This window comes from Taeniopygia guttata, chromosome 9 (genome assembly GCF_048771995.1).
Source record: "Taeniopygia guttata chromosome 9, bTaeGut7.mat, whole genome shotgun sequence".
Classification (NCBI taxonomy): domain Eukaryota; kingdom Metazoa; phylum Chordata; class Aves; order Passeriformes; family Estrildidae; genus Taeniopygia; species Taeniopygia guttata.
In genome coordinates, this window is record NC_133034.1 from 13,800,487 (window position 1) to 13,823,734 (window position 23,248).

At 36.9% G+C, this 23,248-nt stretch overlaps 1 protein-coding gene across 13 annotated transcripts in view; it reads right to left on the minus strand.

The window, feature by feature from the left end:
- The window catches only part of DLG1 (discs large MAGUK scaffold protein 1), a 142,136-nt gene that overhangs the window by 108,238 nt on the left and 10,650 nt on the right, over window positions 1–23,248 (minus strand). For 11 of the 13 annotated variants that reach the window (XM_041718157.2, XM_041718155.2, XM_041718153.2 and 8 more), the window contains exon 3: window positions 19,160–19,326. In XM_041718157.2, coding sequence (XP_041574091.1) covers window positions 19,160–19,326 — 167 coding nt within the window. Of the gene's footprint in view, window positions 1–8,167; window positions 8,832–19,159; window positions 19,327–23,248 lie in introns of those variants that run through there. The other 2 variants (XM_072933281.1, XM_030280155.4) reach the window with 2 other exon arrangements.

The following is a 23,248-nucleotide window of genomic DNA, read 5'->3' on the forward strand; positions in this document are numbered from 1 at the left end:
ATTAACTTTCCTGTTTAGAGTTATCAGAGATGTACTTTTGCAATCCCTGTGACAGTAGAGATACATTATAATATGCTACAAATGGTGCTTAAAGAATTTGAGATGACTAAAAATCTTTATTTTTGGATCTAACCCAATCTGATGCTTTTTGTTCAAAATGCAAAGTGAGACAGATTTTTCTGCTAGGTCTCTCACACAACCTAAACACATAATAAACAACTTAATATGATCTTTAAAATCATCTAGCTACATCATAATGAGATTGTGTTATCTACATTATTGTTATAAAAGTCTTTTATGAACTAATTACTTTAGCAGCAAGGATCCTTTTCCTTTCCAGCTTTAATTTATTTTGGCTTAATTCTTATTATTCCCATTTCAGTATCATCTCATTTGAAAAGTCACTACCATCTTTTGGGTTTGAAAACATATTCCCTAAGCCATCAAGACAAAATCTTCCAGCTTTTTTTTCCTGCCCCTCCTTCCCAGACAAGCACTTCCCTCACCATTCTACTAGTACTTCCAGCTGTGTATGCGCAATTTGCAATTGGCCCTTATATAACACACTGCAAAACAGAACTTTTCCATCTCCTCAGAATACCCTGATGCCCTCCAAAGAGTATTTCAACAAGATGCATTTATTCATAACAGATCACCAAGTTAAATAAAATACTAAGTACTTAGATCACTAAGTTAACTAAGTATTCCCTCGCCATTTCCTTAGCTTGAAGAAAGATGAAGCCCAGCAGGTAAGAAAGATTTCATGTAATAAAGTAGTCCTCCTTTTGCTTTCTTGAGTAACTGTTATTATAGAATTTAATTACAAATAGCAAGAGAAAGGTGATTTGGTTGGGGATTCTTTTTAAAATGAACTGCAACAGCATTATCACTTCAGACTGCAGAATTATGACAGAAATTTCTTCTTCATTTTGAGTCTGGAGTTCTTTTGAGAAGAATTGTACCTGAATTAACTAAACTAAAGCTAAAGCAATCAAAGCAGTAGATTTTTCAGACTCAGACATGTGATATATACTTGCATTTTACCACATACGGATGGCTTGGGTTTTGGGTTTTTTTCCAAAGTAAAAAACCAGAAGACTGAAGAATCAGACAGACGTCTCCTTCTGGGTAAAACACTTACAAAAACATACAGGAATATACTACAAGTCAAATGTGTACACTTTTGAATTACTACATATTTTCAAAGAAATTATGAGTATACAAAAGTGAAACGCCATCTTTTAACTCCATGAGAAAAATTGACCAAATCCATAATTACAACACTCCATCTACAGAGTGTTATCCAAGTCCAAGAACCTTGCAAGAATGCAAGAAGTGACTGTTCCATTCTGGATTCAGTGCTACCACGTTTGGCCAACACACCACCCCAGCAGCTGGAAAGCCAGAAGAGCCTTTGGAGTTTGCTTAAGAGAAAAGCTCTGGAGCTTGAGGTGCAAGATGTGCAAGTGGTGTGTCACCTACACAACATGCAAAGCAGGCCTCAGCAGTGGTGTCTTCACCAGGTAATAAAGGCACCCCAAATACAGGAGGCTAAATTCAACTTCAACTATCACACCATTTTTCCAACAGGCAAGAAATAACATCCAGAGAAGTGAGAATTCTCTGCAGCGATTCTCAAAGGAACATTTGAGAGAACTGTGAATGAAGGCTGGTACATACAGCCCCACCAAGGCAAGAGCAAAAAATGTCCTCACCAAATCTTATTTGTGGCACAAGTAAACTCACTGTTGAAGCACAAAGACTGAAAGAAGGAAGCAATTATTGTTCTAATGTTTTCACAGCATGGAGGGTAGGGAATCATTCTTCAAGGCAATATGGGTTTGTCACTAAAACCCCCTAAGGCCTGTTCATTCTTTGTTGGGCATTTAGATGAATTCAGAAAATGCTGATGATTCCTGCCCACACTGACCTTTAAGACAGCAGCTCTCAGTTATATTTTAAGTATCCATTAGAATTTCATTAAAGAATGTCCTTCCCTCCTCCAAACCAAGATATGGCAGTGTATGGTCTTCAAAGAAACATATCTTACAAACACAGTAACCTAACAAGGTTGTATATCCCTTAAATACTGATATTCTTCACCTGAATATGTTCTCAAAGTTTTACTTTTTTTTTGTCTGGTAAATACCAGTCCTAGGAATGAGATTCAAGTAATGTTATTCCCACTTATGAAAGTATGAGTAATACCCCCTGACAAAACATCAGACTATGATTAAGCCTCAAATAAAGTGTAAAAACACCCCACATGTTAACAAAGCCCTGGTGCAACGCACTGCATTGACAAAAGAAGTGATCAAGCACAGTGCTGGCTAGTAAAACATATCTGACTAGCAGCATACCAGATAATCAGCCAGTGAGCACAGCCATCCTGAAATCTCACTTCAAATAAGAGAGGAAGCCTTTTGGGGTTTTTGCCATCAAGAAATCTAAATAGCTCTGTCTACTGAAGGAATCGTGTTGGAGACCATATGCCCAACTTCGAACAACCCTACATTTATTCACCCACTGTTTTCTCCCACTGTTTTCATTACAACAGGAAACTATGCCAAAGTTGTTCACTCAGAGGGTCCAGTTCCATGAGCAGCAGCCAAACTGAGCAAACAGTTTGATTCTGCTGCAGAGAGAATCACTGCTCTTCTCACTTTCCTAAAGTGTTGAGATGTTAAATCTTACCATGTTACCTGCCTTTCCACAGGCAGCTGAATCACATCAGCTGCTCAACAGTTAATTCTCCATCCCAGCAGCTTTCTTACAATGGTCTAGTGTTTATTTGAATTTCCCATTAGTTGTTTTCACTCAATAGCCAGCAGAAAAGCATACAGAGTTCTACCAGGTTCCTAGCAGGTGAAAGGGGTAGAAGCCTTCTCAGCTGCACCAACTGGGTTTCACAGTCACTCGTGCAGCCATAGATTGAATTCTTTTCCCAAAATAAACAAAGTCAGCAAAGCAAAAGTGATCAGGAATGAATGCTTCACCACTCTGCTGCCACTCATACCTGGAAAATTACTCAGGTTATGATCATTTATTTCAGCTCCTCTGAAATAAATCCACACAGTTGCAGGCAGGCAAATGGAGTTACAAAGATGCTTTGAAGGGGTCTTATTTGTAGTATTGATTTCAGAAAGTTATTCTCCTTTTTTACTACTGTTTTCAGCATCTCCATTCTAAAAATGTTCCACACCATGTTCTCAGATTCAGTCCAACTCCCTGGTGCAGTAACCAAATGTAACCCATTTGTCATTTATTTCTAGTATTTATGTGTTTTTTTCATTTAAAGCAGAAGGAGAAATAAGTACAAACACACACAATAACACAAGAGCTTCATGCAAAATTCATCAGCTTCATACAAACATCTCTGGTGCCTGGTATCCAGTTTCTTGGAGCACACAAACTCCAGCAAATACCAACATCACTTATGCCAGCATGAATCCTATTAACTTCTGGGTTATCAATTAAACAACCCTGTATGCTTGCAGTCATATAGAGATAGTAAGCAAACACAAGTAAACAAAGATTAACTTAGAAGATGCTCTGTATAAGAAGCAAACAGCGCAGATTTATAACCTTTGGTCTATATTCTATGTACATTTTGATGAGACATAGACAATCCACCTAAGGGAAAGCCAAATAATACTACAGAATAAGTGCCTCTGGCTCTGGAAGTTCTTGGGTCTTAAACTGCTGTTGGTTGGGAGAATGCCAAGTAACATGTTAACAGAAAGAGAACTCCCTTAGAAAGAAGTTAAATGCAGAAAGCTTATTACATCCTTGTAATCCATACACAGTAAGAATGCCTTAAGTTAGTCAAAGTTTTCTCCTACTTCCTCATACAGCTTTTTAGATTTTGGATATCAGGTCCCTTCATCATTGCCTCCATCATCGCTCTCTGCCACCTGCATCACTCTTGGTGTCATCAGTAACCACCTTGAAACATATTCATCTCCAGAACTCTGAGAAGCCACTTTCAGTTCCATCCAAAACACAGTATTTATTAATTTCTTTAGCTACAACCTCTAAAATTAACCACCAGCTATCTGATGTTGCACCGGGTTTCTTTATTTTCCCTGTAGAGATTAGATACATGACCCTCTGCCAAAGTTCATTCTGTATATTAAAACTTCAAACTTTTTAAAGGACTGCTCACAACCACAAATCCAGGCAGTTGGGACATCGTTTCTCCTGGCATGACCACCAGGTCAGTATTCTCAGCATGTATTCCTCACTGATTTTGTCAAATACCCTTTAAGCCCAACATGGCAAACATTCCTCACACAATTGGTCTCCTATTCCCCATGAAAGCTGGCCAATCCTTTAGATTGCAGACAACCATCCTTGATTTTGACACTTCCCAACTATCTAGTAGGCAGGGCAGCTGTTTCTCTGGCATTGCATTGTACATCAAGCTTACAGGCAAGAACAATATCATACCATCTGCAGATGCTGCCAACACTAGAGTTGCACCATTTTTTCACTTGCCAAAGCTTCTATAAATGATTCTGCACCCTTTTCTTCAACACTGTAACCAGATGACATAGCAAAGGCAAATTTTTTATTGTTAGTATTACTCAACTGATTCATCAACTATGATTTATCCAATCAAATATGTTTGGAAAGCAATTTGCTTTTTAGTGAGAACATGGAATACTGGCAAAAAGAAGTCCTTGGCCAAAACCCATTATGACACTTCATTCACGTGTGCCAACTTGGAAGAATTGTTGTGTACTATTAAGTACTGAAAATATTTCTTAAGCTTTCAGTATTAAAATTGCCCATATAACTCATTTACATCTCATCAACAATTTTAAATTCTGTATTTTGTTCCTCCACTTAAGAAAACAAATTCCTTTGGGCCCACCAAGTAATTTCTCCATCAATGTTATACATAAAAGCTTAGCTTTTCCCTATTTCTGTTTTCACACAATTGCCTCTCACATTTTCTACCAACATTGAGATTTTCAGGTTTTATGCATACAGTACATAACACAGAAGGCTAAAACGTGCATTGCAACCTCTGTTTATGCTTCTTCAAATACTTGTTAGACCTGGAATATAGGATCAAGTACAGTGGAAAACCACCAAGATGGTCGCTTGGCTGAAGCACACTGAAGAAAGGTTCAGGGAACAGGGCTTGTTCACCCAGAGAAAGGCCCTGGACAGGAGCTGATAGCAGCCTTCTCATGTCAGAGGAGACACCAAGAAAACAAAATTGGGCCCTTGTTATGCACAGCAAGAAAACAAAACCAAATCAAAGCCCTGAGTGACCTGATCTAAGTTGATGCTGCCCCTTCTTTAAGCAGATGATTGGACAAGATCACTTTCAGGACAAATTCAATTATGCACAATTCATTTAAGCTGAGGAAAAGTCCAAAAACTGACTATAACAACAATGGGACTCTGAACTGCAGCGAAAGGCACAGCCAAGTTAGGAAAGCTGCAGGAATCTCACAAACTCAGTGTTACCTTTCCCACTTGAGCCACACCAGCTGTATCTGTGCTCCTGTGGTCAGGCTCCTTGCAGCCACATCATGAGCTCATACCCAGAATTTATGAGGTCCCATAGCTTAAGTTTTTCAACTTAAGAAAAAACCCTTCACCTTTCTCCCCCAGTAACAGGTTGATGCATTATACATTTCTCCTCTCCTGAATTACTGGAGTTTGGTTACGGTCAGAAACAAGGACTGCACCACACTGATAGTGCTCTGGAGACATCCAAGAAGGACACTACTTGGTATTTTAAAATAAAAATGGATCAAAACAATTGTTTTTTCACACTTGTCAGGCTAGATATATTATTTAAAGCTATTCTAGATCACTGTCATTTTAAATCCAACTCCTTTACTGGAAGTATACTATGGAACAAAGTTAAGAATGACTGCTAAAAATTGCTTTTCTGGAAGAATCAACGACTTTCCATATTCTGTATTTTTAAGTGCCATGAACTCATTTAAAACTGTGACTTAAATAAAAATCATTACTGTAAGCTCAGCCCACGTGCCTGCTCTTAATAGTATCCATGGTTGCAGTGATGCAAATTTGCCTACCTACATCAAGCCAATGTGCCCACATAAGGAGGAAAAAATACTGTATTAATCAGTATTCTTTGCACTAGATTTGGGGAAAGTAAACCACTTAGAACCTTTGAAGACAGGAGAGAAATTAGTTTAACAACCTGTTCACCTATTGTGACTAGATCTGATTTCTGAACTAAGCAAAATAGAAGAATCACAGATCAAATTACAAAAGACTTCTGAAATCCACTAGAAAATTCATTACACTGGCCAAATTCTTCTCTTCCCTACTCAGAAATGAGTAACAATGAATTGTTTCAAATATGCCTCCACTCAAGGTACAGAAAGGGGAAGCATTTAACATTTTTCCTAATCCTATCATACATTATATTAATGCTAATTTCAAAATTGCCTTACATGCATTGATTTTTCTTGAGATTTGAAATATAGGTTTATGCACAAAACCAAGGAACGTACTTTTCATTAGACCACAACTTCCAAGTAATTAGATACACACAGGTACACAGGGAAGCACACAGCTCTTTTCTAAGCCCCACTTTAAATAAACAGCTTTAGTTGATGCTACAAGGTAGTACAGCAGCATTTAGTTAAATGAGGCCAAAACTTCACAAGAAGCAGGCAGGAAGGATGAAGTGCTGATAACTCCAGGTAGAATTGCAAGATCAGTCTAACCCATGTAAGTCTGTGCTGTGCAGAGATGATTTCTCCCTCTCCTGTGCAACATTTCTGTGAGCAGTCTTACTTTCCTAGCAGCACAGAGCTAGGCTAATCATACTAGAAAACAGCTCTCTTTTTTTCACAGAATGTTTTCTGTTGGCTTAACTTTCCATATAAATTGTCTTTCTGTTCTTAGACAAGTAGATATGTGAATGTGAACAAATGCACAAAATAAAACTAAAGATATGCACTTCAGCGATAAAAATGACAGCTCTGCCTTTTCTAAAATAAGCACAGTAAAATTAAGGTGCATATATCAATATAACTGAAATGAAATAATAACCAATACCAATCTCACTGTACAAAAGAGAATATTCTAAAATAAATAAAGCTGAAATTCCACAAATTAATATCACTCAAACATGATTTTAAAGGGTATATTTAACTTCCAAAAGAACTGTGACAGTTCAGACACCAGAAAGACTCCTTTGCTAGTTAGAGACAAGATAATTTTATTCATTCCAGTCAGCCTTTGCTTCCTTGTGTCAAAAAACCTGGAAAGCATATTTTCTTTTATAAAAGCTATCCCTAATTAATCTAATATTCTTAAAGATGTTCAATTTTATCCTACTTCTTGAGAAGGAGAAGTTCATATAAGCAAGTTTTATGGTTTCAAATTATCCAGAAGAATGCTAGAAGTTAAATCAGTCTGTCAAAAAAAAAAAAAATTAAACTAGCAACTATCTCAACATCCAGGGAAAGGGGAGCAATACAGAACAATTTTACTACTTGAAAGAAAATAAAAGCCTCCAAAAAACCAAACTAACCAAGTCCATATTTCACAAGCACAGTACTAATATATTAAGTTTATGCATCAGATTTTATCTTTAGCAGTTACAAGTGGACTTCATTAAAAACAAACTTACATAAAACTTTATCCTACCACAGAAGTAATGACTCTAAGTTATCTGGGTGTCTTCATCTCAAAGAAGCAAGATGTCAAAATAATAAAGCATCTTGAAATATATCCATCCCTAACACAGCTTGCCAGACTCACCTTCTTCTCTTTGATGATTATTTTAAACATGTCCTGATAAAGGTTATGTAAAACATCATTTGGAATTCTTATTCTGGAATAAAAAGCAAACTACTATTTTAGCACATTTAAAGAGAGTGAATTTTTACAAAAGAGTGCCTTACTGCAGAATGAGGAGAAAAAAAACATTCTACTACACTTTTCAATATGTGCATAAATTAGTTCTTCAAAGCATTAACATCTATGATTGTTCTTAGCAACAACCATGGAATTTATTTTGACGATCTGTGCAGTTTCAAGTTTAAAAAAGATCAACACAAGAAAACCATCAAGGCATTTTCATTACAAGCAGCAAAAACTGGAAGAAAGATTCAGCAAGAACTTCCGAGATTGTAGGCAGTAATCAAAAGCTTTATCGTCTTACCTTTGTTGTTACAATGCATAAGCAATCCATTGTTTCAGCATAGCAGGTATATATCCAAACATTTAAAAGGTTTATTTTCAGTCACAGCTAAACACCATCTCAACAGAATGAGAAAAAACACACTTATTTAATAGTCAAAACAGTTGAGTGAGTGCCAGGTTTCCCTTTGGATTCATTCAGAGGTAGAAACACCGTGGAGAAAAAGCAGCAGGCTAAAATACAAATGCTTTAAGTTTCATGAAAAATTCTTAACCTCTTTTGGTTATCTATATCTGAAAAACTTAAATGTATCCTTGCAAATATTCTACAAAAGATGTCAAATCCTGTTCCATACCAGTTAAGTACCTCTTCGTATTCTATTTCATATACTCCTCTGTCAGGATTACCTAACACATGAGCATCACAGGGAATCATTTGATGAAATGCAATACAAAATTACTTTACAGCAAAAAATCTCAATTCAGCTTTTCTTAGCTGGCTAGAATTTCTACAGTGAAGCGTTTTTTCAAAAATAGTTTTGGTTGCAAACAAGTATTTCTCCTCTAACGTCATTTCAGCATTTGCAGACTGCAAAATAACTGATTTCCTAAGCAGTAATGAATGGAATATTCCATGTAGATCGGGGAGAGAAGAAAGTGGCAAGGAAAGAGTAATGCATATTGCAAGAGAAATGCTATTTTGAGCCTTGAATTAACCTAGAATTTCATTTCCTTTTGTAAGGCTGTAATGCAGTGACAAGGCAAAGTTTGAATATGCAGGCATTGTCTTCCCAGCCTAATTAGCACGGCTGGGCAAAGTCTAACTCCTGGGCAGAAAAGAACCTCCCCACTAACCTGACAGTTCCATACATTGGTAAGAACCTTATTAATTTCACACAAGAGGCATTGAAAGCAGCTTGTAAACTCAGTTCCCACTATCTTGTCCTGTTAAGACCCCCACTTAACACCTTTACTGGAAACACAATGAATTATATAGAAAAAAAAATCTAGGAGTAATTTCAAGCTATTAAATCTCATCTGTATCATTTTGTTTTTACCCCAAGACGTACAACTGACTGTATTTTGCATCAATCAAAACAACTCTAGAATATACTGTGCATCTTGAGCACTCCCTTTAAACTTTCTGCAACTTTGCTCCCAGCACTTCCACATATACTGGAAGAAGTGGTGGGGTGGGGGACTACTAAGGGGGGAAGGAGGTATAAAAGGAAACTAGCCTTTCCAAAACCACGTGTTTTATTTTATGGGCAGGTGTTATCTTTGTAGGACAAACTTGAATGCAATTTTAAGATAAATCTTAAACCATTAAACCACTAAGATGATGATTTTTACTTTATATGTCCAAGACAAGACAGAGATATTTTTAATTTTTACACTGTCTTTAAAATCTGTGAAGAATTTCTGCTGTGACCACGTAGGTGAAATTCTCATTGCTACAAAGCATCAGTGGGAAAAATATGCATCTTTCAGACTGCTGAAACTGGCTGAACCCAGACAGAAGGCTAAAAGTTCTAACTTAAAAAAAACAAAAAAGAACAAATTAGGCGGATGAAACATTCCTGAGTCAGAGAAGGGAGGGAAGGATTACCTTCATAGCTGAACACACACAAGGCATCACACAAAGAAATTCTTGCATTTCCTAAGTACTCTTTTGGGAAGACTGTAAGGTTTGGAGACATTAACAAAGTACAAGTATCCAAAAAGTTAAGGAAAACTAAGGAAATGCATTTTTAGGTAACTTGGCACATGTCCAGTATCTAGGCCAGAAACATCTTCAATGACTAATACAAGACATGCAATCAGTCCAAATGTACATTTCCTGCACAAACAGCTCTAGGAACTCAAATAGCACATGGAAACTTGGCTTGTCCCTCGTGCTCTGTCCACGAAGAGCAAAGATTAACAATCCTGCTCACCACTGAAATTTTCCTCAGCCACCTTCGTACAACATTAAGCTTCTGCAGATTAATCCTGGCTACAATTAGCTTATGTTGAGAATAAATCACTTTGAATCTCAATTTTTTGTTCTCTTGCCTTCTTTGGGATACTTTTAGAACTAAGGGTCATTACCGTATCATTTTTCTCCTCTTCCACTTGCCACCACCCTTCCAACAAGACCCAAGACCCCTTAGTCCTGTAACAGCAAAGCGCTTCCTTCAAGCTCAGATACAGACTATGAGATGTAAAAGAGGTATAACCAGAGAGGTGAGGAAAAGGCATTCCTTTGCTGAGGATTTGTGATCAAGCTGCTCGTCATGAACAAGCGCCCTAAACATTTCAAAGTCATCTCATAACAAGTGTGCTTGAAATGTAGCAATGTATGCACTGCACAAATCAGAGCAGGATGCACAACCAAGGTACATCAGAGCCCTTTACCAAGCACTGCAGCACTATGATGGATTAAAAGTCCTTCTGCTAACTGCACATGGTTCTCTCAAGACCCATCTTCAGCTAACAATGTCCACACACAGGGGAAAAATTTCCATACCGGTAGACTAAAAGATTTTGTGGCAAACACTAATGCACATTTTCATAAATATAGTGTACAGAGAGATAAACACTCAAAGGTAAGAGCACTTAGCATAAAAAAATTATTTCCTAGCCCAAAAGCAGTTTCTGCAGCCTTTTCACTGGAAATACTGTATATAGAAGAAGTAAATGTTTAAAAAAATATTGATCAAGACTCAAATGTTCGGGAGGTTTAACATTTTCATAAGAAAAAAAAATACAGCTTTTTGAAAACAAATCATAAAACACCTTGAATGAGCAAGTATGTGTAAATTTTGGAGACCAGAAGAAAGTTTTCCAAAATGAGATATAGGTAAAAAAATCCTGAAATAAAACTACTGCAATTAAACAATTTCATAAAATAACTTAGAACCTTCTTTCCTTTAAATTGTATTGTGAGAAGGAACAGAAAGATTGAATCATAATCATGAAATGCATGAAGTCATCCTTTCATGCACTGAAGAGTAAGACATTTTCACACAGTGCTGTTAATCATTAAAACAACTATGATTCTACTGAATTTGTGAGAAACATTATGATTTCTTCAATGTCATTCATTTGTATTAAAAATAAATCTTTCTGTCCTGTCAGCTCCAAGTGATCCCATTAACAAGCAGTAACAACTATTCTATACAGCTTGGCCAGAGGCAAAAATGCATCTCCATTCACCACTATTCCTGACGTTAACATTAAAAAAACAAAGGATGATTCTCTTTCTCACACAAAGGTAAGAGATGGGTTTTTCTTTCCTTGAATTACTTACGAATTCTTTCAGGCTATGTTTGGCAGTCACTTTTTGTACCTTCACAGGCTTATTTTTTTTCCAGTGTGGCAGATTCTATCTACAAAGCCACCAGATAACTAAATAAAGGAAAATTCATGCACAGATAAACTATGCATAGAAATAAATCATGCATATGAGAACAATGCTTTGGAAAATACTGATTTTGCAAATGAATAATTTCTTCATCTATCCACAAATCTAAAAGTGCATGTGGTTATTTAAATGCTAATTTGCTCTTGGATTCTAAGAGAAAAGCCACACAACATAGAGCTGTCACAGGTGTAACTAGAGAAGCAGGCTCAGCTCAGCCTCGCAAGGGAACGTCAAATGCCCAACCTCAGCATATTTGAGGAGACATAAAGACTCAAAGATCAAGCACTATCATATCCGCAAGCATTTTCTCAGCTACATTAGTAAAGAAAGCACTAAAAGAGTAAGATGTCATAATTTATATAGCTACCTTTGAATCTGGCTGCAAGATGTAACTATTACAAGTTGATAAAAAACAATTAGATTTTTTTTAAAAAGTGAATTTTTAAGTTCTCTATTTACTTCTAAATTGAGACATTTAGAAACAGCAGAGTTTTATTGCTTGTGTATACATCCTGAACTGAGTATCTGGATTTCGTTTATTTGCTTTTGAATTCACTTTGATCAGAAGCCTGCCCCTAGAAGACTTTTTCAGCTTTGGTTCAAGACTTACATTCTTTTCCTTGTATAAACAGCCTGAATTTCAAGAATTGAAGGCAAAATATATAGCAAGCCAAATACCATTTCCTCACTGTAAAGTTAACACAGGGAAAGCAATGAAGCTCCTGAGTAGCCCAGGACTATCCTAGCTGCTGAAATAAAAAAGCACATCATGTGTGCAGAGAAGTAGCTGATATAAATAATGGGCAATACACACACACACAGATACAGGCATAAAGAACCAGTGCAATAACAGGGAGTACAACAATCAGACATAGCATATCATCAAGCTAACCAGTACTGAATCTTTATAAATATTAAGGCAAAGAAGGTATTTGAACATAGTGCAACAGGTCGGGGATTTTCACTGGAACAGCTTGTTAATACAACAGGTAAGAATAACTTTACACGGTGAAGGTGAAGATATTGGAGTTAAAATTCAGAAACATAAAAACAGAACTAGAGCATCCTGCACTTTAATAATGTACTCTACATATGCAGGTATCTCCTCACAAGACTTCCTCTAAGATCATGATTAACTGCTTGAGGTACCATTCCATTCTGAATACAAACTGCTACTGATTAAACACAGATTTTTTTAATTGCACGAGGAACCAGACATACAAAATTCTTTCCTCCAGACTACATGAGCTTATCCTAGTAAGAAGTTATACAAGACTATCACAATTTTTAAAAGGTTATGAAGACATTACTGTTTGCTTTGTAAACAAAGACAACTCCCATATTGTAGGTGAAAATGAGGTTAGTTTAACTTTATCCTTTTCAAAATATTCACATTGACAGATTCTGAGCAGAGCGAACACAAGCTGCAGCATGCCTTAACAGCAAAGGAGGTGAACAGGAGCTGCATTAACAGAAACACAGCCAGTCGTAACATATAATTATTATTCCCCTTAGCTTGGTACTTTGAGTAGGGCATCTAGAACACAGCATTCCATTCTGAGGTCTCAATACAAGGATTTTGATAACCTGCAGAGGGCCATTAGATGGTGAGAGGGTTTTCAGAAGCCTTGACCCTTAAAGAGAGGATGAGGCTACAGTGCTTGTTTAAGCTTGGATAAAGAGTTCAGAACCTAAAAGCAGCCCTCCAGTACCTACACTGGGGTTAGCCCAAAGACAAAGCCAAGTCCATGTTGCATGATGGAAAAACCCTAGAAACTACAAATAAATTGAAACATAAATTTCAATCAAAAATAGGGTGAAGTTTTTTCACCACGAGGATAGTCAAGCATTGGAACAGATTGACCAGAAAAGTTTTGCATTTCCAGTTCTTGAGATTTTTAAGACTTAGCTGGTCAAAATCCTTCCCACCTCATAGGTGATACTGAGCTATTTTGTAATTGCAAGATGTTTAGCAAGTTTTCTTTCCACTTTGCCTTGGCATCAAATTTTAGCTGAAATTGCAGAACTATCAGCTGTTTCCTTACTTCTTCTCTTGCTTTCTTTGTATGAAAAAAGAATTTGGCAAAAGGCCCTAGAAGAGAATGAGCTGGCCAGTCTCTACATGCCAGACACTAAACACATAGGCATGTGCAGATAGATGGGAAAACCACAAATCAGACCAAAGTCCTTCACACACCATTACCCACTAAATACAAAGGTGTCCTCATGCAACTGTGAGAGACTTCAGATTGAGTTCCATGTCCTAAAGCAAAAACTTTCCTTTGAGACATTGTTCAGTGAGGTTTCTTCAACATCTAAAATCAAATTATTGAGGCTACTTTTAAATTCAAGCTAAACATAAAAGATCTTAACGTCTCTGGTTTAAAACAATTAAAATACTAAAACAAATCCTACGGATTTAAAAATAAAAAAGAAAGCCACGAGACTATTTCCTTAGCAATACACTACTCAATTAGGTCAGAAATTTCTTCCAGTGATTCCAGTCACTCGCGCGTTTGTCAAACAGCGAGTGTCCCGCCTAGAGATGGCACCAGAGATCACAGCAAGCAGCTCCCGGGGCCGCTCCCGCCGCACAGCTCTGCTCACACAGCGCCCAGATCCTCTTGCACATTTGTTCGCTTTGCCAGGCACACTTGAGCTCAGTAGTTAATGCACACAAGGAAAGGGATAAACCTTTCCTCCTTTTCAGATTGCACACATTGTTTTTTTTACTAGTTTCTAGTACTGAAAGGATTAACATTCCTTTCCTGCTTTATCACTGTCTTGAATCATTCTCTTTTCTTTTTTTTTTTTTTTTTTTTTTTTGAGTGTTTCCCCCCCCCCCCCCCCCCCCCCCATCATTTTGTACTGGAGATTGAAACAAATAAAACTGTTAAATAACGTTCCCAGAAATATAGAGCATGCAAAAGAAAACAGATTGCTGTAAGCAGGAAAACTTGCAATCTGTAGTTCCAACTTTACACAACCTATGGGGATTTCAAACTCCAGTCTTTGGATTCAGAAGCAGGAAGGAAAAAACAGAAGTAGGCTACGTGCCATGAGAAGTCCTCAGGCAACCTAAGTTTGTATACCACTATTCTATGTATATACACAAGCACACATTGCTAAAAAGTCATTCCCAAAGTCAGCTGTGTAGAAAGTTCTTGTAATTCAATCCTTAATCTCTTTAGGGGGGCATTATATTCCCACTCTCATGCAACTCTCACATATACCATTAAAGTGTCAGCTGGAAGAATATTAATTTGGCCCACAGTAACTACAGCAAAAAAAAATTTATCAGCAATATAAAAGAAACAGGCTTGAAATACATTCATTCAAAGGCTGACAATGCCCGAGCAAGAAAAAAGCCATTCCATTCGTATCACCTGTGGGCTCACCAGCCTGGCAAAACACAGAACAGATTTAAAATAATGTCAAAGTGCATACAGTCTGCTTGTGGCTGGTTAATGAACTAACACTGAACTGGACAGCAGCCTTGAAAGTCTGAAAAGTGAGAATTTATTTTTAAAAAGCTAGCTATGAACAAAACCAGATATACTAAACCCAAATCCCCCCCAGTCTCTTGTAAATTTCAGCAAGCAAAAATATCACTTGATTAAACACATGCTGTACTGGAATTATTATGCCCTTGAGTTTATTAAAACCAAATATAAAATCAATTTTTTTAATATCCTAAATAGCTAAAAAAAGCATTACTGAAACCAAAAGGCATTAAGCATTAAAACATAAATTTTCACATAACATACATAGCAAGTATGTGCAATATAAACTGTGAATACATGAGAATTTCTCCTTGCAATTTAAAATAAATTTTAAAATATTAAGCAAAAAGTATTGCCTACCAGGTATATAAAGGAAAAAAAACCAGTCACTGAAGAAGAAAGAATTAAGGTCAATAAAAACATATATACATTTATGTGACAATTTTCATATTTATTTGGAAGCTAAACTAAGATATACTAGAAGAGCAATATACTAGAAGAACAATTCAGATATACTAGAAGAACAAAAATGAAACCCATGCCAAACCACAATTTTTCAAATTTGTTCACCTTCCAAATTAACATGGAAACAGTAATCTAACTAATGCAATACAAGGTAGCACTTACTGTAAGTGACGGAGACTGGGAGAAAAGCTTGTTCTCAGTTTCACATGAACTGGGATCAGCATCGATATATGCAGCTATGTTTTTTAAATACTGGAAGTAAATCTAAAACCTGACCTTCATATACTGAAGGTCAAACAACTGTGATTTTCACACTATACTCAAGACAAAAAATATGCAGGAAGACAGGTAGCTTTGTCATAAATGCTCAAGTCCAGGCCACTTGGAAAAATACAGTAATCTATACCCTATCAGGTTCTGTTAGGTAACACCAGCATGGCCGTCAGACTGGACTGGAGAGGCAAACAGTGCAGCTGAGAACAGACACTCACAGCTCTGGTGAGCTTTCCCAAATCAAGCAATTCTTCCTTTCAGTGCATTAGTGACCTTGCCATGATAATGTGCCTGTTGTCATCGGTGCAATGTCAAGGACAAGGCCTTGTGTTCCTGGCAGTGCAATTGTACATGAGAAAAAAACTAAAGACGCAGCTTTGTAATTAAGTTACACCTTTATCTACAACACAGAAAGATCCAAGGACAACACTACACTTGTAAGGGGCTGGAAACAGTTTCTGCAGGGGGCTGGGAGTGAATAACCACAAAGCCTGGATTTAACATCACACACTATTCCCCACTTCAGAAATCTGTTTCTCCTATAGGGGAAGCAGAAAACATCCTACAGTGGCAACATCATAAGACAAATCTCACAGCATCAAATATGTGCTTCAAGCTCAGTCTACTAGAATTTGGAGTATATTTACCTAATAACAAAATGTTTTGGTAGGGACATGAATCCTCAATTCCATTACACTGTTCCTAGGTGCATTACAGGGATGAAAAAAAATCCCCAAAACATTAAGCCCTTTAAGACCATTATGCTGCCTCCAAAGACCTTCAATAAGGGAGACTGGCCATGTGCTATGCTATTCTGGTGCTCAGGAAAATATTTTAAATGTTTTTGTGAGTCTATTTCCATTGTGTAAGCCTAGAACATCATGAATAAGAGCAAAATATTATCTTTTCCACATTTTATAAACACAGGAAAGTTTTTTGTTCCCAATAAAATGTTCAATTCTTTCAAGCAGCACCAAAGCTTGCCCATCTTCGTTTCTTTCCAGGCTTTAGATACTCCATGTCAATTTCTTCTAAGCACTGAAATTAAACATCTTTTTCACACCATGGTACCTCAAATTTGGCAATATCTCCAGCAAAGCCTTATGTAGACCAAGTAGAACAGAAGAGTTTTACACCATACTTATGCCAATAATGTGTTCTTTTAATCTATTAACATGCCATGGTTGACTCACCTTAAGACTCTAAAATTACTCAGACCTTTTCTGAGAAACCAATTGTTAACTATTTAACTTCTATTAGTTTAGCAAAAATGTAGAACATTAATTACTTCACCGGCCCATGGCTTCATTCTAGTCTTAGCTGGTGAAGCAGCAACATAATGTTCTCTTCCCGTGGTTCAATTTCTAATTTAATCAGAAAGTTTTCACTAATAACCCAAACTAGGACACATTTTTTTGAAAACTTTAAGTGATATATAATCTCAAAAGATAAATAAGAGGTTTTGACCTCTTGAACCTTTCTACCACAGTAGAAAGAAATTGTTTGACAAAGCTGTCTTCAACAACTATGACAGCTGTTATTTAGCTCATTTATGACTTTCAAGGAGCTACCAAAAAACTGTAGAATCATTCCCTATACCAGTTAATCCTAAATCACTCTCTCCTGCCTTACTCTTATGCATTCAGTTTGTAAAAGATAGAATTTGTCTATTTGCCATTTCCAGTAACTTCACCCATCCACCATGACTAAGAGCAACTGCAGTGACTCTCAATTTGCCTCATTAAGTTCCCTGTACATGCAGACATGAAATAAATTATAACCAGCTTATTTCAAAACAGCTCAGTAGACAAAATAAGCTTTGCCTCTCCTTGCCTACCCTCCTGTTGAAAGCTCCTTTTTGCTCCCACTTCTAAGAGATGCCATTCCCACCATACCTGCAGGAAGGGACATTCCACAGCTCTAAGCTGTAGATTTAGATGATGAAATACAGGCAAATATCACAATGGCCTTTTCCATGCTATTTCTCATATACCCTAGCATTACCCCATTTCCTCCAATCACGATCATTCATTCAGGTGACTGTGGTGACAGTGGCCTTCTATATGCAATTTCAGGTAATAGATCCCACAGTGACACACAATTTAAATTATAATAATAATCTTGTGTTACCAAGAATCACAAAAAAATCAAAGAAAATAATCTATTCCCACATTGCAAGTTCAACTAGAATTTTAATTCCTCAGTGCTCAATTACTAACAAACCTGAAAAATACAGTATGCCTAGGCTGCTGAGTTTTTGCATGTAAAGATATTTAAATGGATGTTCTTTGCAATATATAACTCATGCCCCTGGCTTGGCTGACCTTTTATCCACTGGTCATTTTTTACTTTCCAAAAGTATACAAGTTTTGGATTTCATCTACTACTTCCTTTAAAGCATTTCTGATATATTTCATACTAGCTTCAGTATGACAGATTTGAAAAAAGCTAGAATGAGTACAAGCATTTTTTTTACCTGTACAAGCTAATTAGCACATCACACACTTATGATTTGCAGCTGAGTGAACCTTCTTCCACAGTCCCAACAGCCCCTGATAAAGGTTCACTCATTAAAGCATCCCAGCCCCTTTCTCTTGCTGAGCAGTACAAGTTCCCAAGCTTCCCTACAAGCTGCAGCTCCAGCCCTCTCCCAGTGCTCCTCCTGAGCTCTACAATCATTTCATGAAAATGGATCAGCAAAGCACATTGCCTTCAGTTACTGAGTAATTCACACACTTTTTCCAGTGCTGTAAGTTTCCGGGGCACACTTCAAATTAGGTTCACTTCTTTGGGGACAGATAATAACTCTAATGTGAACATATTCAAGGACCATTTTAAGTTTAAACTGAGCAGGGAGATTTTGTTTTAGTGAAAAATGTACATCAATGTGCATTTTCCTGATTATTTTTCTCACCACTCACTAGTGACAACTGGCTGTTTTCAAAAACAAGTCCTTCCAGAGCATAAAGAAGTAACAGAGAATTTCTTATGATCAGACTAAAAAGGTTACTAATCAGAAAGACACAGCCTCAGATTTCCCAAATAATTAATGAAGTAATGACTCAAGAGTCACAATTATGGATGAGTATAAGCATACTAAACCTGTCAGCGAGGTTCCAAAATCAAAGCATAAATCCAGTTTAATGGTCACTTAATGGTACATTTGACAAATGAGTTTATAAATTTTTGACTAAGCAAAATGCATACATGTTATAAAACATTTCAATAATTAAATCCCCTATGACTATTGATCTTAATAATGTATATTTTCTTTGAAAATTAATATTTTATAAAATAAAGGAAACTTAGAGAACGATGTTGAACTAATAGTCTCAACAAGAAAATAAGACAGATTTCTATCTCATACCTCTACACTGGGGCTAAGGCTGCTGGGCAATGTTTCTGATGTCACTGTTGTGCTTGGAAGGCTGGAGAAGTCCCAGGTATTCACAGGCTGTATTGGTTCAGATGGCTGAGAGTGATCAATGCATTTTGGATTGTCCAATAAGGTCACTTCATAAAATTCTTGAATATCTAAAGATGCAAAAAAATTGTTGTTAGGCTTCATAGTTACTTTAATATTCTGATTTTAACTACATCTTCCTCCTGCAAAACAAATGAGACATGGCTTCATCTTTGGTGGGTAAATTTGCAGGGATCACCACAATCACATGAACCTCCCCCACCGCACACACAGCTCGCTCTGTCCCACTCACTCTGGGCTTCTGCCACTGACCCCAGGAGCACAAGCTACAGCAGGAGCAGCAAATGCACATGAAATAACTGCAGCAGAATAGTGGAAGGGATGGGCGTCTATGTTTCAAGTTCTAGTATACATAATTTCAACTAATGTAGCCTTTGGTCAGCTGAAATCTACTTTCAAGGGCAATACTAGAAGGTCTATTTTGTACATGTTTCAATTAAATGACTACAGAAATAGAAGTATACTGATGAAATCAGCAAGAGAGAGAAAAGCTGCAAGAAGTTAGGAAAGGGAAAATTGATTAGGATAGGTCATCATCTGCTTTTTCAGTCTAAGTACCAGAAATAGGATGAAACTCAACAGTATGAATTACCAGTCACAGTTATGAACTAATTAACAGCTTTTTCTATAACCCTGAAGACTCAGCTGGAAACTTCTGGGAAACAAAAAATTGGCTGTATTACATTATTTATTGACATCCTACTCATTCCATGAAGCATCAATAAAAATAATACACTATAAAGAAGCATCAAAGGTGTTCCTATGTAGTATAGGTGTATCAAGCTTGCTACCACACCTGCAATCACATCCATAAACACACACATTTAAAAAGAAAAAAAAATCAGAAAGGGTATACGCTAAGGGAAGGGCAAACAAATTAACAAGTCCTTTAAAGCTTTTAGTCTCTTATTCCAAATAAAAATCTGCTAAACAGATTTGCAAACTCCTGATTATTAATCACACCAACTTCATAGAAGATAAACATACAAGCACAGTAAGCCAAAGGAAATAAGACCCAGCCAAGAGTATGGAGTCTAAGCTGCAGTTCTGTAGCTTTCCAGCAACAGCCCAGAGTCAGTAACAGAGACACAATAACCAATTCCTTTATAGAGCTGCCCCACAAAAGAAAGACCACAAAACTAAGAGTTGCAACTACTGCTGCTGGCATTCCAGTCTTCTGTCTTCTTATAGACATTACACTTCTGCTCGCTACCAGTTCAGAAAATTGAAATGCTCAAATTCCATTTGTATCTTTCCTCTGAGCAAGAGTCAAATTCCTCCCAACAGCTTACATTAATTTTTAAAGTTATACTTGCTCTTAGGGCTGCTGATTGGAAGAAAGAGCAGTGAGGGTTGCAGAAGACGTTAAGTGACCTAGATATACAGGAGCAAAGCAGCCTAAGAGATACAAATTGCCTTTAAATCTATCTTTCACATTAGCTCCCTCAGTTGCAAATTTGTCTTGTAGCTGCATTAACATCAATACATCAATCAAGCACACTCAATAAAGATTTCCCCCCCCCACCCCCCCAAAAGAGAGTACTTTGTGTATTAAAATAGGCAGTGGTTTAAGTTGATTCTATAGCTGCAATCCACAGCAACCAAGCCAGGAAGATCACTACATTATTTATGGGAAGGGGTTATTTGTGCAACTGTTTTGCAACAGAAATCTAGGACACTGATTTTCAATTCGCTACTATTCTTTTAAGTCCCTGCCAGAGGAGGTAGCCGTTTATTCCTCCTGCACAACTCTCATTTCAAAAAGCACAGCATTTCCCATACCTCACCTCCACTTCTCCACAGAGGACACTGCAATAGACTTGCTATTGAAAGACGGCAAGACATAATACGCACCACTTAATGAGGGGATTACTTTACATTTATCTTGGAGTTGCTCCAAATCCACAAAGTTTCTAGAAACCTGGTGTCTATATGATAATATCTACCTTCTAAAAAAAAAAAGTTTTCATTTCTACTATTCAGAATATAAACAATTAAGTATGTACAAGTATAGGCAAGCCACCTATGAACCCTGAACACATTAGGTCCACAAGAATAAAAGCTGATAATTACACTTTTATAAATCCAGAAACCTAGACCATACTAAATTAAACCTAAAAGTTCCTTTTTATTGTCTACAGTTATATATCAGCTCACCAAAATATTTCAACACACTTGAATATGTACTGAACACATGTTAATGATGTGAGCATGCATTAGCCTATAAAAAGTTCTAACATTTTTCTAATTATTACAAATAGCAGGTAGTAAAATACTAAGTTTAATTCTATTTATGGTTGGATTCCGTCTTCAAGATAGGAAGTGCTATTTTTATATTACAGCATTTTTCTCACATATTAATACCAAGAGAGATTATATCTCAAACTAAGCTAGAGAAATCTGGCTCAAGCCAGGTATCACACAACACTAACAGCAAACACAGATGGGGAACATTAAAAGAACAGCTGAAACTTGAAAAATAGGAGCCCAGAGTTTTAAAAATCCACAGTGACAAAAAGTGATGAATTGCAGGCAACAGAGAAAGCTGTCCTGGAATTTGATCTGCCTACAAGTAAAACCACATTAAATAGCCAATCAGAAATATGTTTGACAGCACAAAGAATAAAAGCCTATACAAAGCAAGTGACAGACCACCAGTTCTGCAATGGAGGACTCCTACACAAAAGAAAATTTTATTTATTAGCCTCTTAGTAGTGTGAAGAGCTAAGGAATGGTGACAAACTGGGTTTTTTTATTCTAAAAGAAATTTGCTGGTGTATTGTTCGCCCCTTCTCATATTCTCTACTCATCTTAGTTTTGTTCTTTGAACAGGCTTGTTCACCAGTAACATGATACACCAGAAGCTAAAACTGCTCATTTTTAAAGCAAACAAGAGTTATCTGACAAATACAAACTGAAACCCAAATCCACCTTACAAGGAAGATCCAGCTTCACTAAAAACCACAACACAGTAATTAAAAGAGCATAACAACAAAAACAAATTATTTTCTTTTCTGAATTATACTTGAGGGCACTTCAAGAGACTACATCAATTCTGTCTAAAGAATCTGTCTCCAAGGACAAGGATTCCAACCAGCAACATGACACCACTCTAAGATCAGTTTCTTCCCTGCTCCTTAGAAATCAAACATAAGGCCTCTGCTTGTTGTTTGTACAGGTATGTTCAGTGTCTGCTACTTTTTGCTATATCTTCAGTAGGAAGTACTTGTAATCAGGATAATTGAAGACCAGTACATGTTCTAAAAAATCTCGCTGTGTTCACTTATGCATGAACCTCTTGGTAACTGTAACTTTGCAAGTGAAAGATGGGATACCTACAACAGCATTTTCTTAAGGGAATAGGGTAACCCTACATACAAGGCATTGCTGATAACAGGCCATGGGCCCTGTGTTAAGTGAATAACCAGGCCTCTGCACTTGTCCTGTCCTGCCCAGAGCTTTGTTTTAGCCTGTCCAACTCTACCACCAACTACCTAAAGACCAGATGATAGATGACTCATCTGACTTGCATGGCTTTTACTTAGCTTCAGACAACTGTGTGAGCCAATATCTATTTATATAAATATTTTTAATATAACACACAAATAAATATTTGCTACATATGTTCCATAAATAGTATACATAAATATATGCATATATGAAATCATTCAGTGTTACATCACAAAATTGTCCAAAGCTAACTAAAAGCTGTACATGAATACAAGTACACCCACACATACAGACTGAATGTACAAATTCACATTTGTGTGTGTAACAGCTAATACATACCAATAAAAATGGGTTATTCTGTAGAGAATGGATTACCTATGATTCTAGAACAAAAAGCTGCATAGAAGAGCAAAGCATGACAGAAGCCTTGAAAACAAAGACACAGGGTGATATCAGAGGCCTTATGTCTACAAACAACTCAGCAACTGCTAATTACTGGTTAAAGGAAGCCAACCCTGAGAA